General features: G+C 39.4%; 1 protein-coding gene across 1 annotated transcript; it reads left to right on the top strand.

The window, feature by feature from the left end:
* Window positions 1–8789: 8789 nt before the first annotated feature.
* Window positions 8790–15095, top strand: LOC116205247 (callose synthase 12-like). Its single transcript, XM_031537781.1, has 2 exons — window positions 8790–14183; window positions 14820–15095. Exons 1-2 carry the CDS (start codon window positions 9031–9033, stop codon window positions 14827–14829), a joined length of 5163 nt encoding a protein of 1720 aa, XP_031393641.1. The 5' UTR covers window positions 8790–9030; the 3' UTR covers window positions 14830–15095.
* Window positions 15096–20921: the final 5826 nt, after the last annotated feature.

Genomic DNA, 20921 nt, shown 5'->3' with positions numbered 1-20921 from the left:
GTCTAGATTTAAAAAAATTTCAAAGAGGAGTCTACTTTGGAAATTAATTTTAAAAATAAGACTAAAATGGACAAAAACTCAACAACATTATAGAATAGCAGTGGAATTTTAATTTTTTAAATAATTCATAATTATTCTTGTTTCTTTCTTTTTACTGTCCAAAATGAGATAAGAATGAGAGAGCTGAATTCTTATTTAAAGGGAGAGTTCTAAGATATTATGAAAATAATTAAAACGAATGAAAACAAATGTTATAGTCAGGTACTTGAAGAGAGAAAGCGAGAGCATACGAGAGACATTCAGAGAGAAAAAGTTAGAAATTAATAGGCGTGGAAAAAAAATTTGAAATATCAACTTTTAATTCAATTCTTTCAATTTATTAATAAAATCATGTGAGTGATTTTTTTTTTTTAGAAATAGAAAGTTGGGGCCGTGAAGTGAATTCCGCATATATTTTGATTGGTTTGGTGAATTTACTGTAAATTCATGTAAAAGACGAATAAAAACTCCCAGGGGTAGCTTTGGAAAAAGACGGTTTTCTTCGAGGCGACTAACGTTGACTGAAGAGGGGTAATTTCGGGATAAAAGGCAACTTTCGCGGCACGTCGACCTTGATTTTTTCGAGGCAAACGTCGTCTTAGCGGTTTAGTCAGTCCTGATAGGCCCATTTCCACTTTTCCCCCGTTCATACGTGTTGGCCAATTGTAGATCGACACGCAAGGGGTATGTTGGGACCCACTGGCGCCACTAGTTCATTTTCAGTGGCCTGTATTTTAGGAGAGCACCTGGATGGCATGCCATGGAGGATTTCTTCTGTGATTTTATCTGATTAAGTCGCGTAAGAAAAATCAAATGCAGTATGTTCATAAATAAAAGGTTAATCATACGAGTAATTGTTATAATTGTTATCGATTATTACGGGAATTATTTTGAGTTAGAATCATAACTTTTAATCACGTTGTGATATGGTTATTTAAAAATATGTCCGCGGCATGAGATAAAGACATGAAGTCTTAGCATGCCCTATCGCAATCTCGAAAAGGCTATAGATCATCATCTTATCACTACTATGAAACTTGTAGATGTAGCAGTGGACTGTTATCTATAATTTTTTGCTTTTCTAAGTTCCGGTCAAATCATTCATGTTTTAAGTTTCAGTGGTGTGTGGAGCACGTTAGCAATCATATTTGTGCATGCTGGTTCATCATCTTCATGGACGCATGCATGATAGTGGAAGAATCGCAGCCCGTTTATTTCTAAAGAATTCTTCAAATTTTCAGGAAATTTTTTTAAGAATAGAAAACTGCAAAAAATACGTTTACTTATATTGAATGGAATTAATTTTTCAAAGAAAATTTTCTTTTTCATTATTCTAAATTATATATAAATTAGAGAAACGCTTTTTAGTTCTCCAATTTTTCATTTATCAATTATTTCCTTTTTTATATTCAAATTAATAGTTTCCTTTTCTATTGATTTTTTATATTTATAAATTTATTTTTATATCGTCTTTTTATGGTGATTACTCCAATTATTATCATATTAGAAAATTTTCTAATTTAATATTAGTAAGCATATTCTTATATTTTTTATGAAGAAATAAATTTGAAAAAGGAGAATAAAAATAAAAATTAATTTCCTAAAAGTAAACGGACTAGTAGCTTTTCCACCTCAGCTTCTATTTTTCTCTAAGACCATATATTACTGTATAAAAAATAATTTCTGACTACAAATTCTTTTTATTTTTGGAAAATTACTTTGGAACCCTTCATTATGAGATCTGAGACTTTTTTCCCCTAAACTTTTTTTTTTGGAATATACACCCTCAACTACTAACTAAAGAGAATCTTCCCTCTCCTATTACGTATCCTATAAAAACTAACCATCACTTAAAAAGAGGTGCAGTGCAATGACGCATGTTCTCGCTTGGTAATCAAGAGATTTCAAAATTCAATATCCAGTGGAACTACTCGTACCCCTTTATTAAGATAAAGATTTTCTGAAAAAGAAGAAGAAATCAAAAGGCACCTGTGTAGCCACCGACCCACTCGGGTTAGCCACAACACCATCAACGTAGCCGAAAGCCTCAAAGCCCATCAACGATCTCACCCATGATTGTGGTTCTTTATAAACGGATCACCACTGCCTGGGAAGAGAGAATTGAATATAGAGAGATGTGGGAAGAGAAATTCGGGTAATGCTGGTTCGATCTCCAACAACCAACGCCATAGACGAGGTTGCTAGGGGGCCTTTGATCAAGCCCACTAGCAACCTTGTCCTTGGCGATGGTGGTTCGAGACTGAGCCACTAACTCTCGGGTTTCTCTCTCTTGCTATGGTTGTTTCTATCTTCGATTCTCTTTTCCCTGGCTTTGGTAGTTAGTTTTGATAGAAAAAACAGGAAGGGGAAGATTCCCTTGTACTAATAGTTGAGAGTGAAATGTTCGCAAAAAAATAATTTAGGGGAAAAAAAGTCTAGGGTCTCATAATTTAGGGGTCCAAAGTAATTTTCCAAAAAAAAAAGATTTTATAGTTATAAATTATTATTTTATTCGATTTTGTATGGTCTTAGAAAGAAGTAGACAATGAACTGGAACTTTTTTTGGATGAATATTTATTTTTTTATGAATAACGCTGAGGTGGAACATTTTGCTATCATATGACCATTTCAAGTTTAGTTTGAAAATTATTTTGTGGGAGGTTTTAATTTGAGAATAAATTTGAAAAAAAAAATCCCTGTTCTTTTAGATCCATTTTGGTTAATAGCTTCGGGGATAATTTTGGGATAGAGGGCAATTTTTCCGGCACGTCGACGTTGATCTTTTCTAGGCCCATTTTATCTTTTTTTTCCCTCCAAGAGTTTGGGCCAATTGAGCGTCGACGCGTAAAATCGTGTTGGGACCCACTGACGCTCCTTTTTTTTTTTCTTTTTTTTTCTTTTCATTGTATACTCTTATATTTAGAAATCTAATGGGTTCTAACTAATTTAATCGGAAGATCGAGTATTAAATGTTATTTTTCTTTTCAAAAAGCGCGCTTCCTGGAGTTTAAACTTGTGTTCTCCTATTTACGAAAATGAACTACTTACCACTCAACCAACACTTTTATTGATTACACTCCCTGTTCTTTTACAGGCCTATATTTTAGGAGAGCCTTTTGCCAGATGGAATTTGCATGCTCACATGACTGAAGGTTCAACGCCTTTATCTTTTGCGTTATGCGAAATCATTGAATGAAAGTGCAAAGAAATTCTTTCAGTACAAAATGTTTTCACACTTAAAAAGCAATGTTTTGTATAAATGCGAAAAGCCAATACGAAATATTGTTCTTCTTACACGAAAAGTTTTCTAAGATGAAAAACAGCCGTTCGTATAAGAGAAATTCTTATGTGCTAAATGAAAGAGCTTTAGATGAAAAGTTTTCGCACTTTAATTCAAAAGTTTTGTATTGACTCGATACGAAACATTGTCCTTCTTGTGCGAAATTTTTTTTCACAAGAAGATCAATGTTTCATACATAAAATTTTCTCTTATGCTATTCTTCATGCGAAAAATTTTTCACACAAGAAAAACAACATTTCGTATTGGATTTTCACACTTGTATACAATGTTGTTCTTTAAGTGCGAATATGTTTCCCACTAAATGGTATTTCTATTATACGGAACTCTTGAACAAAAGTACAAAAATTTCTTGTACTTTAATTCAACAGTTTCGCACAACAGAAAAACACAAAAATGGCAGGAAATTCTGTGGTTGGACCATAGAAATTCCGTTTGCTAAATGGACAGACCAGTGGACGGGATGAAACCTCAATTTCCATCCTTCGGGGTTCGGCTCCTTTGCAGTCGTAGGATACCGCACCATATCACAATCTCGCAAGAATATATAAGTCATTAGCGTATTGTGAAACTTTGAGATGACTATAATTGTCTAAAATAGAATACCAACCTTATTTAAAAAGGGCATGATTTATTTATTTAAAGACTAATACTCCCTTGTCAAGAGTGGACGGACTGGAGTAGGTCTTACAGCCTGTCGCGTGGAACTTCATTAAACGTGGGATAAATGCGTATATGGTGCATCGAATCTATGCTCTGATACTATGTGAAATTTTGAAATAATTACAACAACTAATCTAAAAGTTTAACCTTATAAAATATGCGTGATTTATTTTTTTCGGTTACAAAAAAAGCCTAAAGCCAAGTACAATTGCGCGTGATTTATTTATTTAAGGCTGTTATCATCTCGTAGATAGTAGTTACTAGTTGCGATGATAGATTATTTCGAACTAAGAGGACCATGAAAGCGTATACTGTTGTGTTGTCTGTTCGGTTGTAAGATCAATGAATAAGTCGTGTTGAACAGAAGGGCGACATTAATTTTTCGGATTGATCATGTCACTACTTTTCTTTCTAAACGCGTCTGCCGGGTCGGACTCCATGAGCGAAAAGACTTTCGATCATTGGCCATTTGAAAGATTTATGGGAGAACTATTCGGTTTCGATTTGATCCCCTCTGTAGTCTAACTAACTAGAAACTCAACACTACCCTAAGACGGCGCAAAACATTCTAAAGAACAAATATGCAGACCACCATAGGTGATGATCTAGTGGCTCCAAGATTACTCCCATATGATATGGTAATCCTGAGATCTCGGGTTCGAATTCTTTTTACGTATTCATTTAGAACACGATAGTTCGAACATTTTATAATGAGAGATAATAAGATTGCCATCGATGTTGTCTGCTTTTCATTCATCTAAAAAAGAACAAATCTGCATATTCTTTCTCTTTCTTTTTTGGTAAACTAGGGAATGCATCAGTCAGTCATAAAAGTCACATACATCCAGAGTTCAAGGTCGCACCCTGGCAGACCATTCGACTATGATAAACCTGAATAAAATCCGCAAACAACAGTGAATGTAAATTCGATGGGGGTACAGTAAATATTAAAAAATTCTCCCGCATACTAGTTCCTAACTTAGCTAGAGAATTGGCACAAAAAATTCTTCTAACGGAAGACGTGCGCAGCACGAATACCCCGAAATGTGCTGCGAAGGGTCTTGCAATCAGAGACCGAGTGTATTCAAGAAGAGATTATAAGCAGTATTGCCCCAAACCAAGTCATATACAGTCTTCGCATCAAGCTCCACCTCAAGATGGGTAAGTCCAAGTGAACGTGCTAGCTGTAGACCATCTCGCAAAGCCCATAACTCAACCACAATACTCGATGTAATACCTATCCTACGCGCAAAACCACCGCATCAGCGGCCATTCTCATCCCGGATGAGGCCCTCCTTCTCCAGCCTTACCATGATTACCAAGCACCGAACTATCGGTGTTAAGCTTAGATCAACCCGGGCCTGAGGGATCCCATTTTAACAACATGTTTTGACGGATCTTCTGCCTAGTCTGGGGAATGAGAGCAGCATACTCAGCTGCCCGACTACAAGAAAGTTGGACGATGTTGGATCCTAGTGAGGAAATTTGGCCTGTTTGGATTGAGAATTAAAATATTTTAACTTTAACTCAACACACTACACAATAAAAATACATATTTTTCAAGTAAAAAATTTTAACTTTAACTTTAACTCAACACACTACACAACAAAATCACACATTTTCCAAGTCAAATTTATAATCTCATCTCATTTGTCCTTTTCCATAATCAAAATTAAAATTACTTTTAACTCTAAACCCAAACGTACCATTAGTGTCTCAAGAGTCAAGACCTGTGCCCACAAGGATCCTTGCTCATATGTAAGAAGCCGCCAAGCAAATTTGGCATGCATATTCTTTCTCTTTCACGGGGGAAGTTAGATTGACCTGAGCTGTCAGGAGGCCCAGACGGGTCTGAAATTGCGCGTAGAAGCAATTAAAACATATACATATCCAAAGGGAATTATTATCTGCAACATATATTTATATATGTGTCCGAATCTGTACATACATAGTGTACTATATCCCATTGACCGTTCCCTGTTGACTTAATCCTTTGTGATTTCCGATCTCATCATCGTGTCGTCATCATCATTATAATAATTTTGTTTACGGGAGAAGAAAAAAATAAAAGGACACAAAAAAAAGTATTTAAATATGGGAAGTTTTTACTTCGTCGAAAGCTTGTATCACTATATCACGTCAATTTCTAATCGCTCTGCGATAATATGTTCAGCCGCTTTCTTGGTTATGATATTCTTTATTTCAATACTGAAGCTCCTTCCTTAATCAACTGGCGGTCTCTGTCAGCTTCTTCTTCAACTGTATTTGTTTTTGTCCGTATTTGTATGGAGAGTGTGACAGATGTGGGTAGTTGATCTGCGTCTTCATCTTGCCGTCTCGGATCGAGAATATTATTATTAATGTCACAATCATTCTTTATCAAAATTATTATTAAAATTTAAAAAATTCAAAAAATTAAGAAAATCTTATTCAAAATTGATACATGGAGCCATCGTATTAGGCCCACCATGAATCCGCTTTCATGGATATATAGATAGATCTGAATATAGACATAGATTATATTTTAAAATAAACTAAAAAAATTTCAAAGTGGCGTTTACTATTTCCAATCAATTATCGAATAAATTGTGGAAAAGGAAATATGTGGGCTCTACTTGAAAGTGTCAGAATTGAATGTAGAGTTGTATACTGCAGTGTACGTTTTAGTCTGGGTTATTTGGTTCTACGTAATCTTGGAACATTCATCACATGGAATCTTGTAAGATTACCAAGAATTTTCACATGTTAGGCTACAAAGAAAATGAAGGGAATTTGGTTGAACGGGTCACCGGATGCAAAGGAAACCCGCTTAGCCAAGCAAAGATATTCCATTTGTAACACTTGGAATTCTACGAATACATCTTCCGAGCATTTGTCCGATCGTTCATGAGGAGAATGACATCTCCTCCCTTCCTGTAACTCTGCCTCTTCTCCATCAATGACATAGCTTCTCCGATCGTCATAATCGTGTATCTTCCTCCACATCTCTCCTTTCTTATCGTCTTCTTCGTTGTCTCCTCTCTATCAACTACATGGCTTCTCGTGAACTTCTTTATGTAGTATAATATGCCATCATTTGTTGCATTTTGAAGTTATCCTTTCTTGATGTTGTATAGTGGACCTCGAGCGCAGACGACTGTCATTTGTGTGCAAAGAGATAAGAGACGGTTGACTATAATTTGTAGCAGCACTCGCAAGAGTTACGAAATAGTAGACCGTGTCCATATCTACAGTGAACTGTAAATTGTAGCAGCGGTCTGTCATTTGTACCAGCTGTCTGCAACAAGTTCCTTTCTCGCAAGTAGCAAGATTAAAACAATGGCATTATGGTAAAATTGCATCATTTCCATTAATTTATTTTACATACCAAATACTACAATATCATATTACCAATCATATTCCAAGTAATTCAATATACTTACCAAACATAACAATATTCACCTTAAAACCAATATTCCATGTAAAAATAATGACCGGATCAACTTTCCTTCCAATGCTAACTTTCCCTATGATCTAATAATACTCAACCCAATTAATGTGGGTTGGTTCAAGCGGTTCGGTACTTGTTATACCTAATCAAGGTCTCGGATTCGAGTTCTTGTGAATGTAGAAAATTCACGTTGGGACGACTTTACCCTTTAATGGGTCAATTCGGCTCAATTGGATTAATCAGAGCCTAATTGAATTCCCGAATACTAGGATTTTGGTTGAAAAAAATAATACTCAAACCAAATGCCCCCATGACTACAAAGGACTTTGGCCTATAGACAAAGTCATCAGTAGTCGACATGGAGAAGACGACGAATACTAAGGTGAAGCTGACACACTACAAGCTGTTAGATTTTGTCCTATAGACAAACTCAGATTATCGTGATTGTTTGATTATAGTTTTCATCTATTTTTAGCCAGCCATTATGTAAATTTACTTTGTAAATAATATTTAATTTTCTTAATAAATTATATTTTGCGGGCTTTCTTGAAGACTAATGGGAAGCTGACCCACTACAAGCTGTTGGATTTTGTCCTATAGACAAAGTCAGATTATCGTGATTATTAGATTATGATTTTCATCTATTTTTAGCCAGGCATTGTGTAAATTTACTTTATAAATAATATTTATTTTTCTTAAAAAATTATATTTTGTGGGCTTTCTTGATGAATAATAATATTACTGTCTTGTGCTGCAAGGACCGATTAACAGACAAGAAGCATATATCTTAGCTAGTTATTCAAAGAAATATGCATAGAGATCACAATCGTCTATTTCAAAAGGTTAATTCCGTCAGACAAATGTCGAATCTTGTATTATGGAATCCATTTTCTAAATCACCAACAATGAAAAGGAAAATCACGGAACAAACGATGAGATTGAGCAGTTTTACGTTCCTAATGGGGAGCATGAGTAGGTGATCTTCTACAGCCATCTTGTGAGAATGACAATTGACAAGGTCATCGAAGAATATCGGCTCCTGAGGACATTGATCAAAGATGTATCACTTGGTTGAGGTGATGAAATGAAATTTTTATGAGAGATTGCCGCTTACACTTAAAACCTTCAAGTTCCTTTTCTTTGTTCTCCTTCTAACTGCAATCCGAAGGAAACACGAAATGCAATTTTGCGTGCTACCAATTAGGGGGCAGTTCGCAAATAAGGGATACGCCCTCCCCGTTGGCATAATTCTTCAGTGTTGACCGATCTTAATTTTTTCGGTTAATAGGGGAATAGAAAATGAACGGACATTGGAAAGTTCCATTGGCAAGATTCAAGTTCGGAACCTCTTATCAACGAGAGTGTGTATCACTGCACTACATTCATTTCGGGTCACTCTATCTTATTTGTTCAATTCAACGTCTTCTTGGTTATTAAGATACTGTTTCTTTCAATACTGAAGCGCCTTCCTTGTGCCTTCCATGGTCAGCTTCTTATTTATGGATAACGCCGCTCTTTTTCTTTGTCTTCTTGGTCTTCGTCTATGTCTTGCAGTCTTGGAAGTGTAGTCGGTTAACGCCTCGGTATCTTGTATCCAGTGATGAACGGCTGCCGGCATCGCTCGTTACCAGAGCAGGAAGTCGACAACTTAGTCCCACCTCTTGATGTTGGTGCTGCCGGTGTCGACTCCCAGCTCTTCCCGTCGGTTCAGGCAGCCGTGACTGATCTGAGAAGGCTGGCTATGGTCCTCTGCAATCTGCCCTCTGCCTCTGCCATGTTGTGGCAACCCCACCATGATCTGCTGGACTGGCTCGGCCTTATCTTCGGCTTCCAAGGAGACAACGTTAGGAACCAGCGGGACCATCTCATCCTCCACCTTGCGAACCTCCACATGCGCCTCCCCAACAGCAGTGCTTGTGCGCTCGATCTGAAGGCCATTCGTGGCTACCGTGAGAAGTTGCTGGAGAATTACGAGGAGTGGTGTTCCTATTTAAGCGTGAGATCGAGTGTAACAGTAAGTGGTAACCCTGACGACAATGACCAGATCATGTGGCGGGAACTTCTGTACGTTTCTCTATATCTTCTCATCTGGGGTGAGGCCGCTAATTTACGGTTTTTACCAGAGTGCCTCTGCTATATATTCCATCACATGGCAATGGAGTTGAACAGAATCCTGGAGGGGTGTTTAGATAATGATACCATGCCCGCTTATTCAGGGGAAAATTCGTTCCTGAACCGCGTGGTGAAGCCCATTTACAATACCATCCGATCAGAGGCAAAAAGCAGTCTCAATGGGTTTGCCCCGTACAGTAAGTGGAGAAATTATGAAGATTTTAATGAGTACTTTTGGAGCAGGGGGTGCTTCGAGGGCCTCAAGTGGCCGTTAAATCTGGAGAGTAAATTCTTCGAAGGTGCAGGAAAGACGGGGTTTGTGGAACGAAGGTCGTTTTGGAATGTCTTCAGGAGCTTCCACAGGCTCTGGCTGATGCTGATTCTGTTCTTTCAGGGTGCTATTATCCTGGCTTGGGAGGAGGACAACCGCCGCCCATGGCAGGCCCTGTCAAATCGGAATGTGAAGGTTCGATTCCTTTCCGTCCTAGTCACATGGAGCGGCATAGAGTTCTTGAAGTCAATGCTTGATATCCTGACACAGTATAGTCTGGTCAGGAGGGAGACCTTATCACTTGGTGTGAGAATGCTAGTGAATAGCCTCATCTCAGGTTCATGGGCTTTCACTTTGGGATGGCTCTACATTCAGATTTGGTCGAAGAAGAGGGAGGACGGAAGTTGGTTCCCTGAAGCTGATAGGCGAGAAAAGGAATTCCTTAAGGCGGCATGCCCTTTTCTTCTTCTCAAGCTTTTAGCATTTTCCCTGTCTTTTATGCCCCGCATTTCTAATTTCCTCATTAAGAAATGCAGAATATATGGTCTGTTGACGAATCGGAGTTACGTAGGACGTGGCCTAAGGGAAGGCCTGTTCGGTTCTGCGAAATATTCTGTGTTCTGGGTGATAATTCTTTCTGCGAAATTTTCTTTCAGCTACTTCCTACAGATTCAGCCCATGATCAAGCCCACAAAAGAATTATGGAACCTCAATGTTGTTAGTTACAGATTGCCTGAGGTTTTCACAGACAGAAGTGTTCTCATCATCGGGTTGCTGTGGTTTCCCGTAGTTCTGATTTATCTAATGGATCTTCAAATCTGGTACACTATCTCCACTTTTATGGTCGGGGTGGCTGTTGGAATTTTCTCGAGGTTAGGCGTGATTCAGAACATTGGGCAGCTGAGGTGTAGATTCGATGAGTTTGCTTGGGAAGTCATGCACAAATTTAACTTCATGCCAAAAGAGAGCATGCCACATGAGATGGAAAACCATCAGCGGTTCATTATGAGAAACAAAGTCACCTCCGAAATTATGAAGCTCAAATCTGACCATGTTATGGTGAGAAAGTTTTCCCTGTTGTGGAATGAGATAGTCGGTGCTTTCAGGGAGGAGGATGTTATTTCCGATTATGAGGTTGAGCTGCTGATGTTCCCACTGAATTATTGGAATGTCAGTGTGATAACATGGCCGTGTTTTCTCCTTCGTGATAATCTCATTCGCGCTCTCTCTGAGACCCAAAACATAGCAGATGCTCCCGACAAGTGGGTTTGCTATAAGATTTTCAAGGAAGAGCTTACTCGATGTGCAGTTGTTGAAGCTTATGATAGCATCAAGCACTTGTTACTGGAGAAAATAATCGATTCTCGAACTGAAGAGCATTCCATTGTCACCGCATGCTTTCAGGAGGTTGATGAATCTCTTGAAGTTGGCAGGTTCACTAAAAGATTTAATATGATGAAGCTTCCCCTGATCCATGTTGCTTTAATCGAATTTGTTGAATCACTGACCAAAGCCGAAAGAGATCTCGACAAAGTTGTGAATTCTTTGCAGACCCTTTATGTCATATATGTTCAAGAGTTCATTCAGGAAAGGAGAAGTATCCGACAGTTGAGCGAAGATGGTTTGGCTCCAAGGCATGCCCCTTCTGACTGTAGCGTGCTCTTTGGGAATGCTGTTGAGTTGCCTGGTGCCGGCGACACGGCTTTTGCCCAGCAGATCAGACGACTGCAGATAATTCTAACATCTCGAGATTCAATGGAAAATATCCCAGTGAATGATGAGATAAGACGCCGAATCGTCTTCTTCTGCAATTCTTTGTTTATGGGCATCCCAAAGGCTCCTTCAGTAGAGAAAATGAAGGCTTTCAGTGTTCTGACCCCTTACTATGACGAAGATGTGCTCTACAGCAAAGAAGAGCTTAAGACTAACAATGAGGACGGGATCAATGTGTTGTATTATCTGCAGACGGTTTATGATGAGGACTGGAAAAAATTTATGGAAAGGATGCGACGAGAAGGAATGGAGAATGAGAGTGAGATATGGACCACAAAGCTGATAGACCTCAGGCATTGGGCATCATATAGAGGCCAGACTCTTGCTCGTACTGTGAGGGGCATGATGTATTATGGTCGTGCTATAAAATTCTTGAGTTTTCTTGAATCTCTCTCGGAGATTGGATCCAGTGAGGGATCAGAAGAGCCAGTTGCATCTAGTTATTCTGTCAAAGGCCATCATCCGGATATATCAACAATGAAGTTCACATATTTGGTCACCTGCCAGAACTATGGTGACCAAAAAGTGCGTAACGATCCCCGAGCGGAGGAAATACTGTATCTAATGAAAAAATATGAGGCCCTTCGTGTAGCCTACGTTGATGAAGTACTCAAGGGCAACGATGAGTATGAGTACTACTCTGTTCTCAGTAGGTATGATCCGGCGCTGCAGAAGGAAGTAGAAGTCTACAGAATCAAGTTACCAGGTCCGTTTAAGCTCGGGGAGGGAAAGCCTGAGAACCAAAACCACGCAATCATTTTCACACGAGGGGATGCGGTTCAAACGATTGACATGAACCAAGAGAGCTATTTTGAGGAGGCTCTCAAGATGGGAAATTTATTGGAAGAATTTGATACTCACTATGGTATCAGGAAGCCTACTATCCTCGGTTTAAGGGAACACATATTTACTGCTTCAGTTTCATCGCTAGCTTGGTTGATGTCTGCACAGGAAACGGGTTTTGTCACTTCAGGGCAACGTGTTTTGGCAAACCCTTTGAAGGTCCGAATGCATTATGGACATCCTGACGTCTTTGACAGGATTTGGTTCTTAACCCGAGGAGGGGTTAGCAAGGCTTCTAGAGTGATTAATATATGCGAGGACATCTTTGCAGGCTTTAACTGCACAGTACGAGGAGGAAATGTCACACACCATGAGTACATGCGGATAGGAAAGGGAAGGGATGTTGGGTTGAATCAGATATCCATGTTCGAAGCTAAAATTGCCAGTGGAAGTGCAGAGCAACTTCTCAGCCGAGATGTGTACCGGTTGGGCCATAAACTGGACTTTTTCCGGATGCTGTCATTTTACCACTCCACAGTGGGATTCTATTTCAACAACATTATGGTGATCTGGACTATGTATGTATTATTTTGGGGAAAGTTATATATGGCTCTTAGCGGTGCTGAGGATTTCCAAATGGGTTTGGACAGGGATGCCCTTCGTGCCATCTTAGTCATACAGCTCGTACAATTAGTGCTGTTCACTGGGCTGCCAATGATTGTTGATGGTTCCGTTGAGTACGGAATCTATTCGGCTATTTGGGACTTTATGATCTCGCAGTTGCAGCTCTCCTCTGTTTTCTACACGTTCTCTATGGGAACTCGAGCCCATTTCTTTGGACGAACGATTCTTCATGGTGGTGCAAAGTACCGAGGAACTGGGCGTGGGTTTGTGGTGATGCGTGAGAGTTTTGCCAGTATCTACAGACTATATGCTCGAAGCCATTTCGTTAAGGCCATTGAGCTCGCACTGGTGCTTACGATGTATTCTCTCTATAGCCCTTTGGCAAACGGTACGTTTGCTTTCATAGACACGAGCATCTCAGGCTGGTTCCTAGTTTTCTCATGGATGTTATCTCCTTTTATCTTCAACCCGTCTGGCTTTACTTGGTTCAAGACCGTCGATGACCTGGATCAATTTAAGAGGTGGATTTGGTACCCGGGTGGCATGTTTGGAAAGGAAGAAGATAGCTGGGAACGTTGGTGGTATCAAGAGCAGGATCATCTGAGGACAACGGGCTTCTGGGGGAAGTTGTTAGAGATAATTTTGGGCTTGCGCTTCTTTTTTTTCCAGTACGGGATAGTGTATCAGCTCCGTATAGCTTCAGGAAGGACAAATTTCTATGTGTACTTGCTATCTTGGGTATATGTTGCTGTGCCTTTTGCGGCGCATATAATGATCTCACATGCACACAGAAAGTATGCTGCGAAAAGGCACATCTATTATCGGTTCTTAAACTCCTTGGGCATCCTGGTATTGCTGTTGGTAATAACTGCCCTGTTTCTGTTGACATCATTCACCATCGGTGATCTCGTTGTTGGTCTGGTGGCAGCTGTACCCACTGGATGGGGCTTGGTTTCGGTCGCCCAAGTGCTTAGTCCCCTTCTTCAGAGAACTCTTCTGTGGAGCACTGTTGTTTCTGTGGCTCGACTATACGATCTCTTGCTCGGGCTCATTGTTATGGCGCCTGTGGCTATACTGTCATGGCTTCCGGGGGTTCAGTCCATGCAGACAAGAGTTCTGTTCAATGCTGCATTTTGTCGGGGGCTGCAAGTCCGTCAAATGCTTGCTGGGATTATGTTGAAGCCAATCTCGTAAGTTCAATTTCTTTTGCAGCTTTCATACATAGCCACCAAATTCTTCCATATTCTTCTCAGTTCCCATCAAATCTATCATTTCTGTCTTCTGCAATGAGTACAGCACATGATCAAAATATCTTTCTGCTCTGCCATTGAGAAACTCAGAGGAAACATTCTTCTGCTTCACAAGGCCATCGGGCTCACAACACTCATGCAGCCGTGCTTATTTATTTTCATAAAATCATCCTAGTCCAATAATAGGTCCGTCTTCATGATTGAAATCTAGAACTGCGTTTTTCTGGGAATTCGAGACTGGTCCTATAGTCATGCTTAAACAACAATAACACCATGCTCAAAATGTTTCAAGAGTGCCTTAAATTTCCCATCCATAAATATAAGTTTCAGAAGATATGATTTTACATTGTTTTCTTCTTTTGCGACGATGGTGTTACTTTGTACGACTTTTTATTTAGAAGAGGATACATAAACGACAATGGAATCTCAATCCATGAGAGTTCACCTCATTTGCTACCAATATAAAGGTCTAGGAACAACATAATTTGCTTGTGGGATGTAACTATTCCTTGATTTCGACTTACTGCTGCACAAGATAACAATTTTCTTAATGTCGATTTATCTTCACTGATGCAGATCAGACTAGCAGCTGAAATAGGCACTGGCGCTTCTGTTTTTCGAGAGAATCAGCAAATCTAGCATCAACTGGCTGGTGCTAGTGCTGCAGTTGCGTGTCTCTACATGTTCGTGAATGTTTGCTGCAACATCTGTTTTCTTTAAGTGAGTCGATGTGAAGTATGCTTGATATTGTTTTTCGTCTTCAAAGATCAGTCTAGTGCTGTGTGTAAAAACCTAATGGAGATTGGACCAAGCAAATAGCATTTTTATAGATCACTAGATATGCTTATTTAACGTTTTATGAGTTAACATTGTCGGGGGGGGGGGGGGGGGGGGGGGGGGGGGGGGGGGGGGGGGGGGGGGGGGGGGGTGGGGTGCAACGTGAATTTCAATATTAAAGCTACAGCTCGATAGTAACATCCATGGTAGTCTAGTCACTCATGATACTGGGCTGTCGTTCGAACTCAGTAAAGCTCGATTTGCATCATTATGTTAGATAAAAGGAATGTGAGAAGCTCCAATAGAAAAATGCTGGAAAGGAGAAATACTTGGGAGATGAACCTACTCCCATACAACAATTTGGATTTCTATAATAGAAGGTATCAAGCTGGAACAATCTAATTCAACGCCAAAGAATTTCCCGCCACTACCATATAATATTCATCTCTACTTGGTGATAAATAAAGCATCCATCCTTCTTTTGATCTCTCAGAGATTCTATAAAATAGACTTTCTTTTTTTGGTAAATGGTAGAGACTTTCATTAAACAAAATGGATTTACATCAAGAGCCATTTATCCAACAGAACTACCAACAAAACTACCAAATAACATAAGCTATCTATGAGCTATATCAAGAGGGTTAAACATGTGATTGACTATGATAGAATTTACAATTTTGTGAAAGAGTCGAGGGTAAACACAGGGCTTTGCTTTCACATCTGCAAAAATCTTCCGAACTATAGCCTCTGGAGATAAGCTTTGCCTTTGATAAATCCTTGCATTCATCTCACGCCATATGCAGTATATGTAGTGAGTCTATAGAAGTTTCAAACAAATTACATCGAGCTTCTTGCCCCGAAGAGAAGAAATCCAACAAAATTCCATATTCCAACTCACCAAATTACGGTGCAAGCCAACTCGAGCCAACAAACTTCTCCAAATTTCCTGGGTGATTGGACATTCAAAAAAGAGATGTTCGCGAGTTTCCCACTGTGTGTTGCAGAATTCGCATTCAACTGACGCAATCTGAATCCCCCATGTTGATAGTCGGTCCTTTGTAGCTAATCTATTATGAACACAGAGCCAACTGATGAAAGAAGATCGCGGAAGCTGTCCATCGAACCAAATCACATTACTCCATTCCAATGTTGGGCTTCTGACTCGTAAACACTTCTAGGCATTAGCAGTGGAGAACTGCCCAGATTTGTGGGGGGTCCATAAGACTGTATCATGGTTGGAAAGATCAAGAGCTGCAGCTAGGTCCCGGATCAAAGCGGCTTGTGGGTCCGAGCTCCGCGGTCAGTGCCATTGTCATTGCGAAAGAACTGCGCTAACTTTTGCATGTTCACTGAGGGTAGGGAAACATTGTAGTCCTCGACAACAAAATTTAATCAATGGGCCAACTGGTAACCGGGCATCATACCAAAAAGATATAGTAATACCTAAACCAACTCTGCAGCTAGTATAAGGGGAAATCAGTGCTCTCAGCTGCATTAGTTTCCTCCAGTTCCAGGAGCAGTCTCCAGGAATCCGTAAAGACCAAATACTGCGACCCTTTATAAGGTATTTAGTAGTCCAAGCCACCCAGAAAGACCCCGAACTCAGAAGAAGGGACCACAAATTCTTCAACACACATACCTTGTTCCACAAAGTTAGATCCCTGATGCCAAGTCCTCCCTCGCCTTTTGGAAGGCAGATGGTTTCCCAACTGACCTTGCCTTCACCGGCGTGTTTGTCAAGACCCTTCCACAGAAAAGATCGACATTTTTGTTTCACAAGTTTTATAACTTTTTTTGGGAGAATGAAGTGGCAACACCAGTAGTTGGCCATACTGAAGAGAACAGAGTTAGTCAATTGTACCCTACCTGCATAAGACAAGTGCTTCACAGACCAGCTCTTAATTCGTTTCACAATTCTCTCTGTTAGAGCCTCACAGTTCTTAGAAGAGAATTTCCTAGAGACAAGAGGAAGGCCCAGGTAACGCACAGGGAGAGTACCATGCTTAAATCCAGAACAAGTCATCAATTCAGAGATAGAATCCCCATTAATGCCTCCCATAAAAATCTCAAATTTGTCAGGGTTCAACTTCAGACCAGACCAATGATAAAAGGTATTCAACACATCAAGAATAGCAATGATGGACTCCTTTGAACCATTTGTGAATAAGAGTAAATCATCCGCAAAACATAGATGGATTAATTGGAGTGACTTACACCTAGGATGAAACCCGATTCTTCCTTTAGCTGCAGCCGAGTCATGAGGTGTGAGAACACCTCCATGGCAATGACAAATAGATATAGGGAGAGCGGGTCTCCTTGTCTCACTCCACGCTGACCGATTCTCGCATGAATTGTTAAGGATCGGGTAAGCCCAATATTTATACCTTCATATGTGTCGATTGGGTAAATGCGTCCATAGTGACTAGGGTGGATATCTCCTATCCGAAAACTAGCAATTCGTGCAGTTAATCCTCTGGGGCCCACCCCCAGCCACGGAGACAATCTACTCACCATGAGCTACGGATCAACTCGACTTCTTGATTTTCCTACATGGCGCGATTCTTGTTTGCGTATGATCAGCATCACCATGACCTGGGGCAGCGTGCAAAGCCTCCCAAGTGATCAAATCAGACATTGCATCCATCACAAATTCATTCAGTGACTCTGCTTCCCCCTTCTCATTTTTGGATCATGATCTAGATTAATGCATCTTCACTAACCATTCTCTTAATCTATGATTCAATTAATTATTCCTATATTTGTTTCATCACAAACATCCATGAAGTCTTCTTGTTAAGTCGATTAATATCAAATTATCAGTCTAAGTTCTTGCCAAATATATATTCTATTGTCAAGCACGCAGGTTATTCCTTTAACATCAACGCTAATTGACTTTCACGTATGTACGAAGCACGTGCAATAGATCAAACTTACTTCAGTTCTGGCAATGACTCCTGAAAGAGTTCATCTATAAAGCATGATAACAACAGATTCCATTTATTGAATCATTTTATTCCACTCATTTTTCTCTATCAGTAGTTACTCCTGTTGATTCATTATATATAAGGATTGTATGTACCTCGACAAATTGTTACCGCTAGCCAGCTTCATGGCAGCTCCTCCAGAGTACTGATCATATAATAACGCTATTTCACGCATTTATACTTTTCTAATTAAAAAAAAAACCTTAAACTTCTGAAAGATTACACCGAGGATCACACTCGCGAAGTACTCGGTTCTGGATGGTTTGGAGATGTAATATGGGCATCCTACGGTGGAGGTCCAGCAGTCGTGAAAATTTCAAAGGGAAAGGGTTTCTTATATGAAAAACAATTTGAGGTACTCAATATACCGTCTTGGTAAGTTCCGTAATATGTCATAACGGAATTACTAAGATAGACTTCATGCTGTTAACTTTATCCACTTGACAACGTACTATTGACTTAAAAATTAAAACATTTTTTTTAAAATAAAAGAAACCCCACGGGCTGGGACATCGGGGGGTAGGGTGCTCGGCGACCTCGGCGAGGGTCGCCAACAGCGTCTGGGCCACCAGTGACCTCGCTAGGGAGGAGGGGTCGCCGGAAGGGGGCCCCCACCCCCGGCAACGCCCAGCCAGTAAAGGGCTAGGTTTTTTTAATTTTTTTTTAAAAATTGTTTATTTTTAAAATGTTTTGGTTTTTTAGCCAGCCACGTGGTCGTGGATAAGGTTAACAGCGTAAAGTTCACGTGAACAATTTCGTTATGATTGGTTACAGAATGGACTAAAAGCGTCTAACGAATCAAACGTGTAGGACTGATTCGATATTTACGAAACTTATAGGACTAAAATTGCCTGAAGGCCAAACCTATATAACCATTTTTGTCTTTTTCCCCAATTAATTCCATAATTTGGATTAAATTTTGTAGAATAAGAAAGTTTCCATCGAAATGAGACACCCTAATCTCATGAAGCTCCGGGCCTATGGAGAAGACGAAGACATATATTACTTGGTAAACAAGCACGTGCCAGAGCGACTTGATGAAAAGTTCATGGGTAATTAAATAATTCCTAAGCATTTTTTCATTTAAATAATTGCTTTTGTCACAAGATACTAAACCAATCTTATGAACTGAATATTTCAGAATTTGATTGGGAGGAGACAGAACTTGGCCTATTTGTTTTGGGAGTTAAAATCACTTTGATTTTAACTTTAACTTTAACTCAACACGCTACACAACAAAAATACATATTTCCTAAGTCAAAATTTTTAACTTTAACTTTAACTCAATACACTATACAATCATTTGTCATTTTTCACAATCAAAATCAAAGTTACATTAACTCTGAAATCAAACGCACAGGTTCTGAAAGGTCTCGCCAATGCATTGAAGTGCCTCCATTGCAATCAATATGTGCATGGAGACGTGAAACCACAAAACGTATTACTCACTGACGTAAGATTATATTATATTATTTGGCCTAATTCACTTGAAATTTTTTTCCTTAAATATTAGCCATTTGTATAGCTTTCGCCTTTCTCCACTTCACTTTGTTGACCAAAGGAAATTGAAGCAAAATTAGGTGACTTTGGTAATCTGGCAAAGGAAGGTTCGTCCAATTATGTGCCTGTGTACGCCGAAGGATATGTTCCAAAAATTAAGTAGTAAACTTTTGTAACTTCTATTAGAATCTCATAGGCCATAATGCTATTAGTTAATACGAAAATGGAACTAAGAAAATATCAGTTTATTTTGATACCACGAATTATATTATCACTGAATGAAGCTTTCATTTGTAATTCCCAATAAAAAGAATGTATTTGAAGCGAAATACGACAATATTAGCTACACTTATTCAAAAATTTCATACATTGAAGGACAAACAGAGAATGTATTTGAAAGGAAATAGATTCATAATTGCTAAATCATGTTTTCTTCTATTTAAGGGGGAAAAAAAGAATATGGTTGATGTTCTTAACAAAGCATTCTTTTTTTTTCGGTGTGTACCATGGTATCCAAAAGCCCAATGGGTTCTGACTAATTCAATCGGGAGATCGAGCATTAAAGGTTATTCTCCTTCCCAACAAGTGCGCTTTCCGGGATTCGAACTTGTGTTCTCCTCCTTACAGGGATGACCTGCTTACCACTCAACCAACACTTTTATTGGTAACGAAGCATTCTTTTATCATGGAAGTTTACCCATTTCCATACATTAATTTGTAAATGTTTGTCAACTACAACATTGTTTACTAGTCAAAGTGTAATCGAGGTTTTCATAATCCTAACAGGTAAGCCATCAACCAAAACTGATATTTTTAGTTTTGGTGTGACAATGCTTCAATTGATCATGCTCGAGGAGGTGGTACAATTCTATGGGCGAGGAAGGAAGACTTTCTTGGATCAACAACAATCAAATAAAAGAAACGCGGTTAACAAGAACTTGATGAGATATCCGGATATAACTGAAAAGAGTAACAAAGCTTGCTCAAGATTGCACAAGGGAACATACAAATAGTCGTCCATCCATCCTTGAGGTGTGTAGAATGCTTGAGGAGTTTTAGTTGTTAGAATTGTCCGAAAGAAATAATGGATTTTGGAGGCAGTAGTAGGACGTAGTAGTGAGCCAGATGATTTGAGTCTTTCGTTTTGGTTGTGCGTGTGGTTAATGAAACCGGGCAAAAGAATAAATAAAAGGGCTCAACTCTGTTGCGCCTCCTGATTTGAAGCTTTCGTGGTTTGAGATAATAAGTTTTTGCTTTCGTGGCACACCCAACATCATACACTTCCAAATTTTTATGCAACTCTTCCATAGTTTTGCCAGTATCGAGTTTGATTATCATCGTGTGGGATTTGAAGAGTGGTGTTCTGAGGAGTCAAAAATTGCAAAGCCATTGGTTAGAGCTGAAAAGGCGCAAATGG

This window comes from Punica granatum, chromosome 4 (genome assembly GCF_007655135.1).
Source record: "Punica granatum isolate Tunisia-2019 chromosome 4, ASM765513v2, whole genome shotgun sequence".
Lineage (NCBI taxonomy): Eukaryota > Viridiplantae > Streptophyta > Magnoliopsida > Myrtales > Lythraceae > Punica > Punica granatum.
This window is presented reverse-complemented; position numbering and strand designations above follow the sequence as displayed.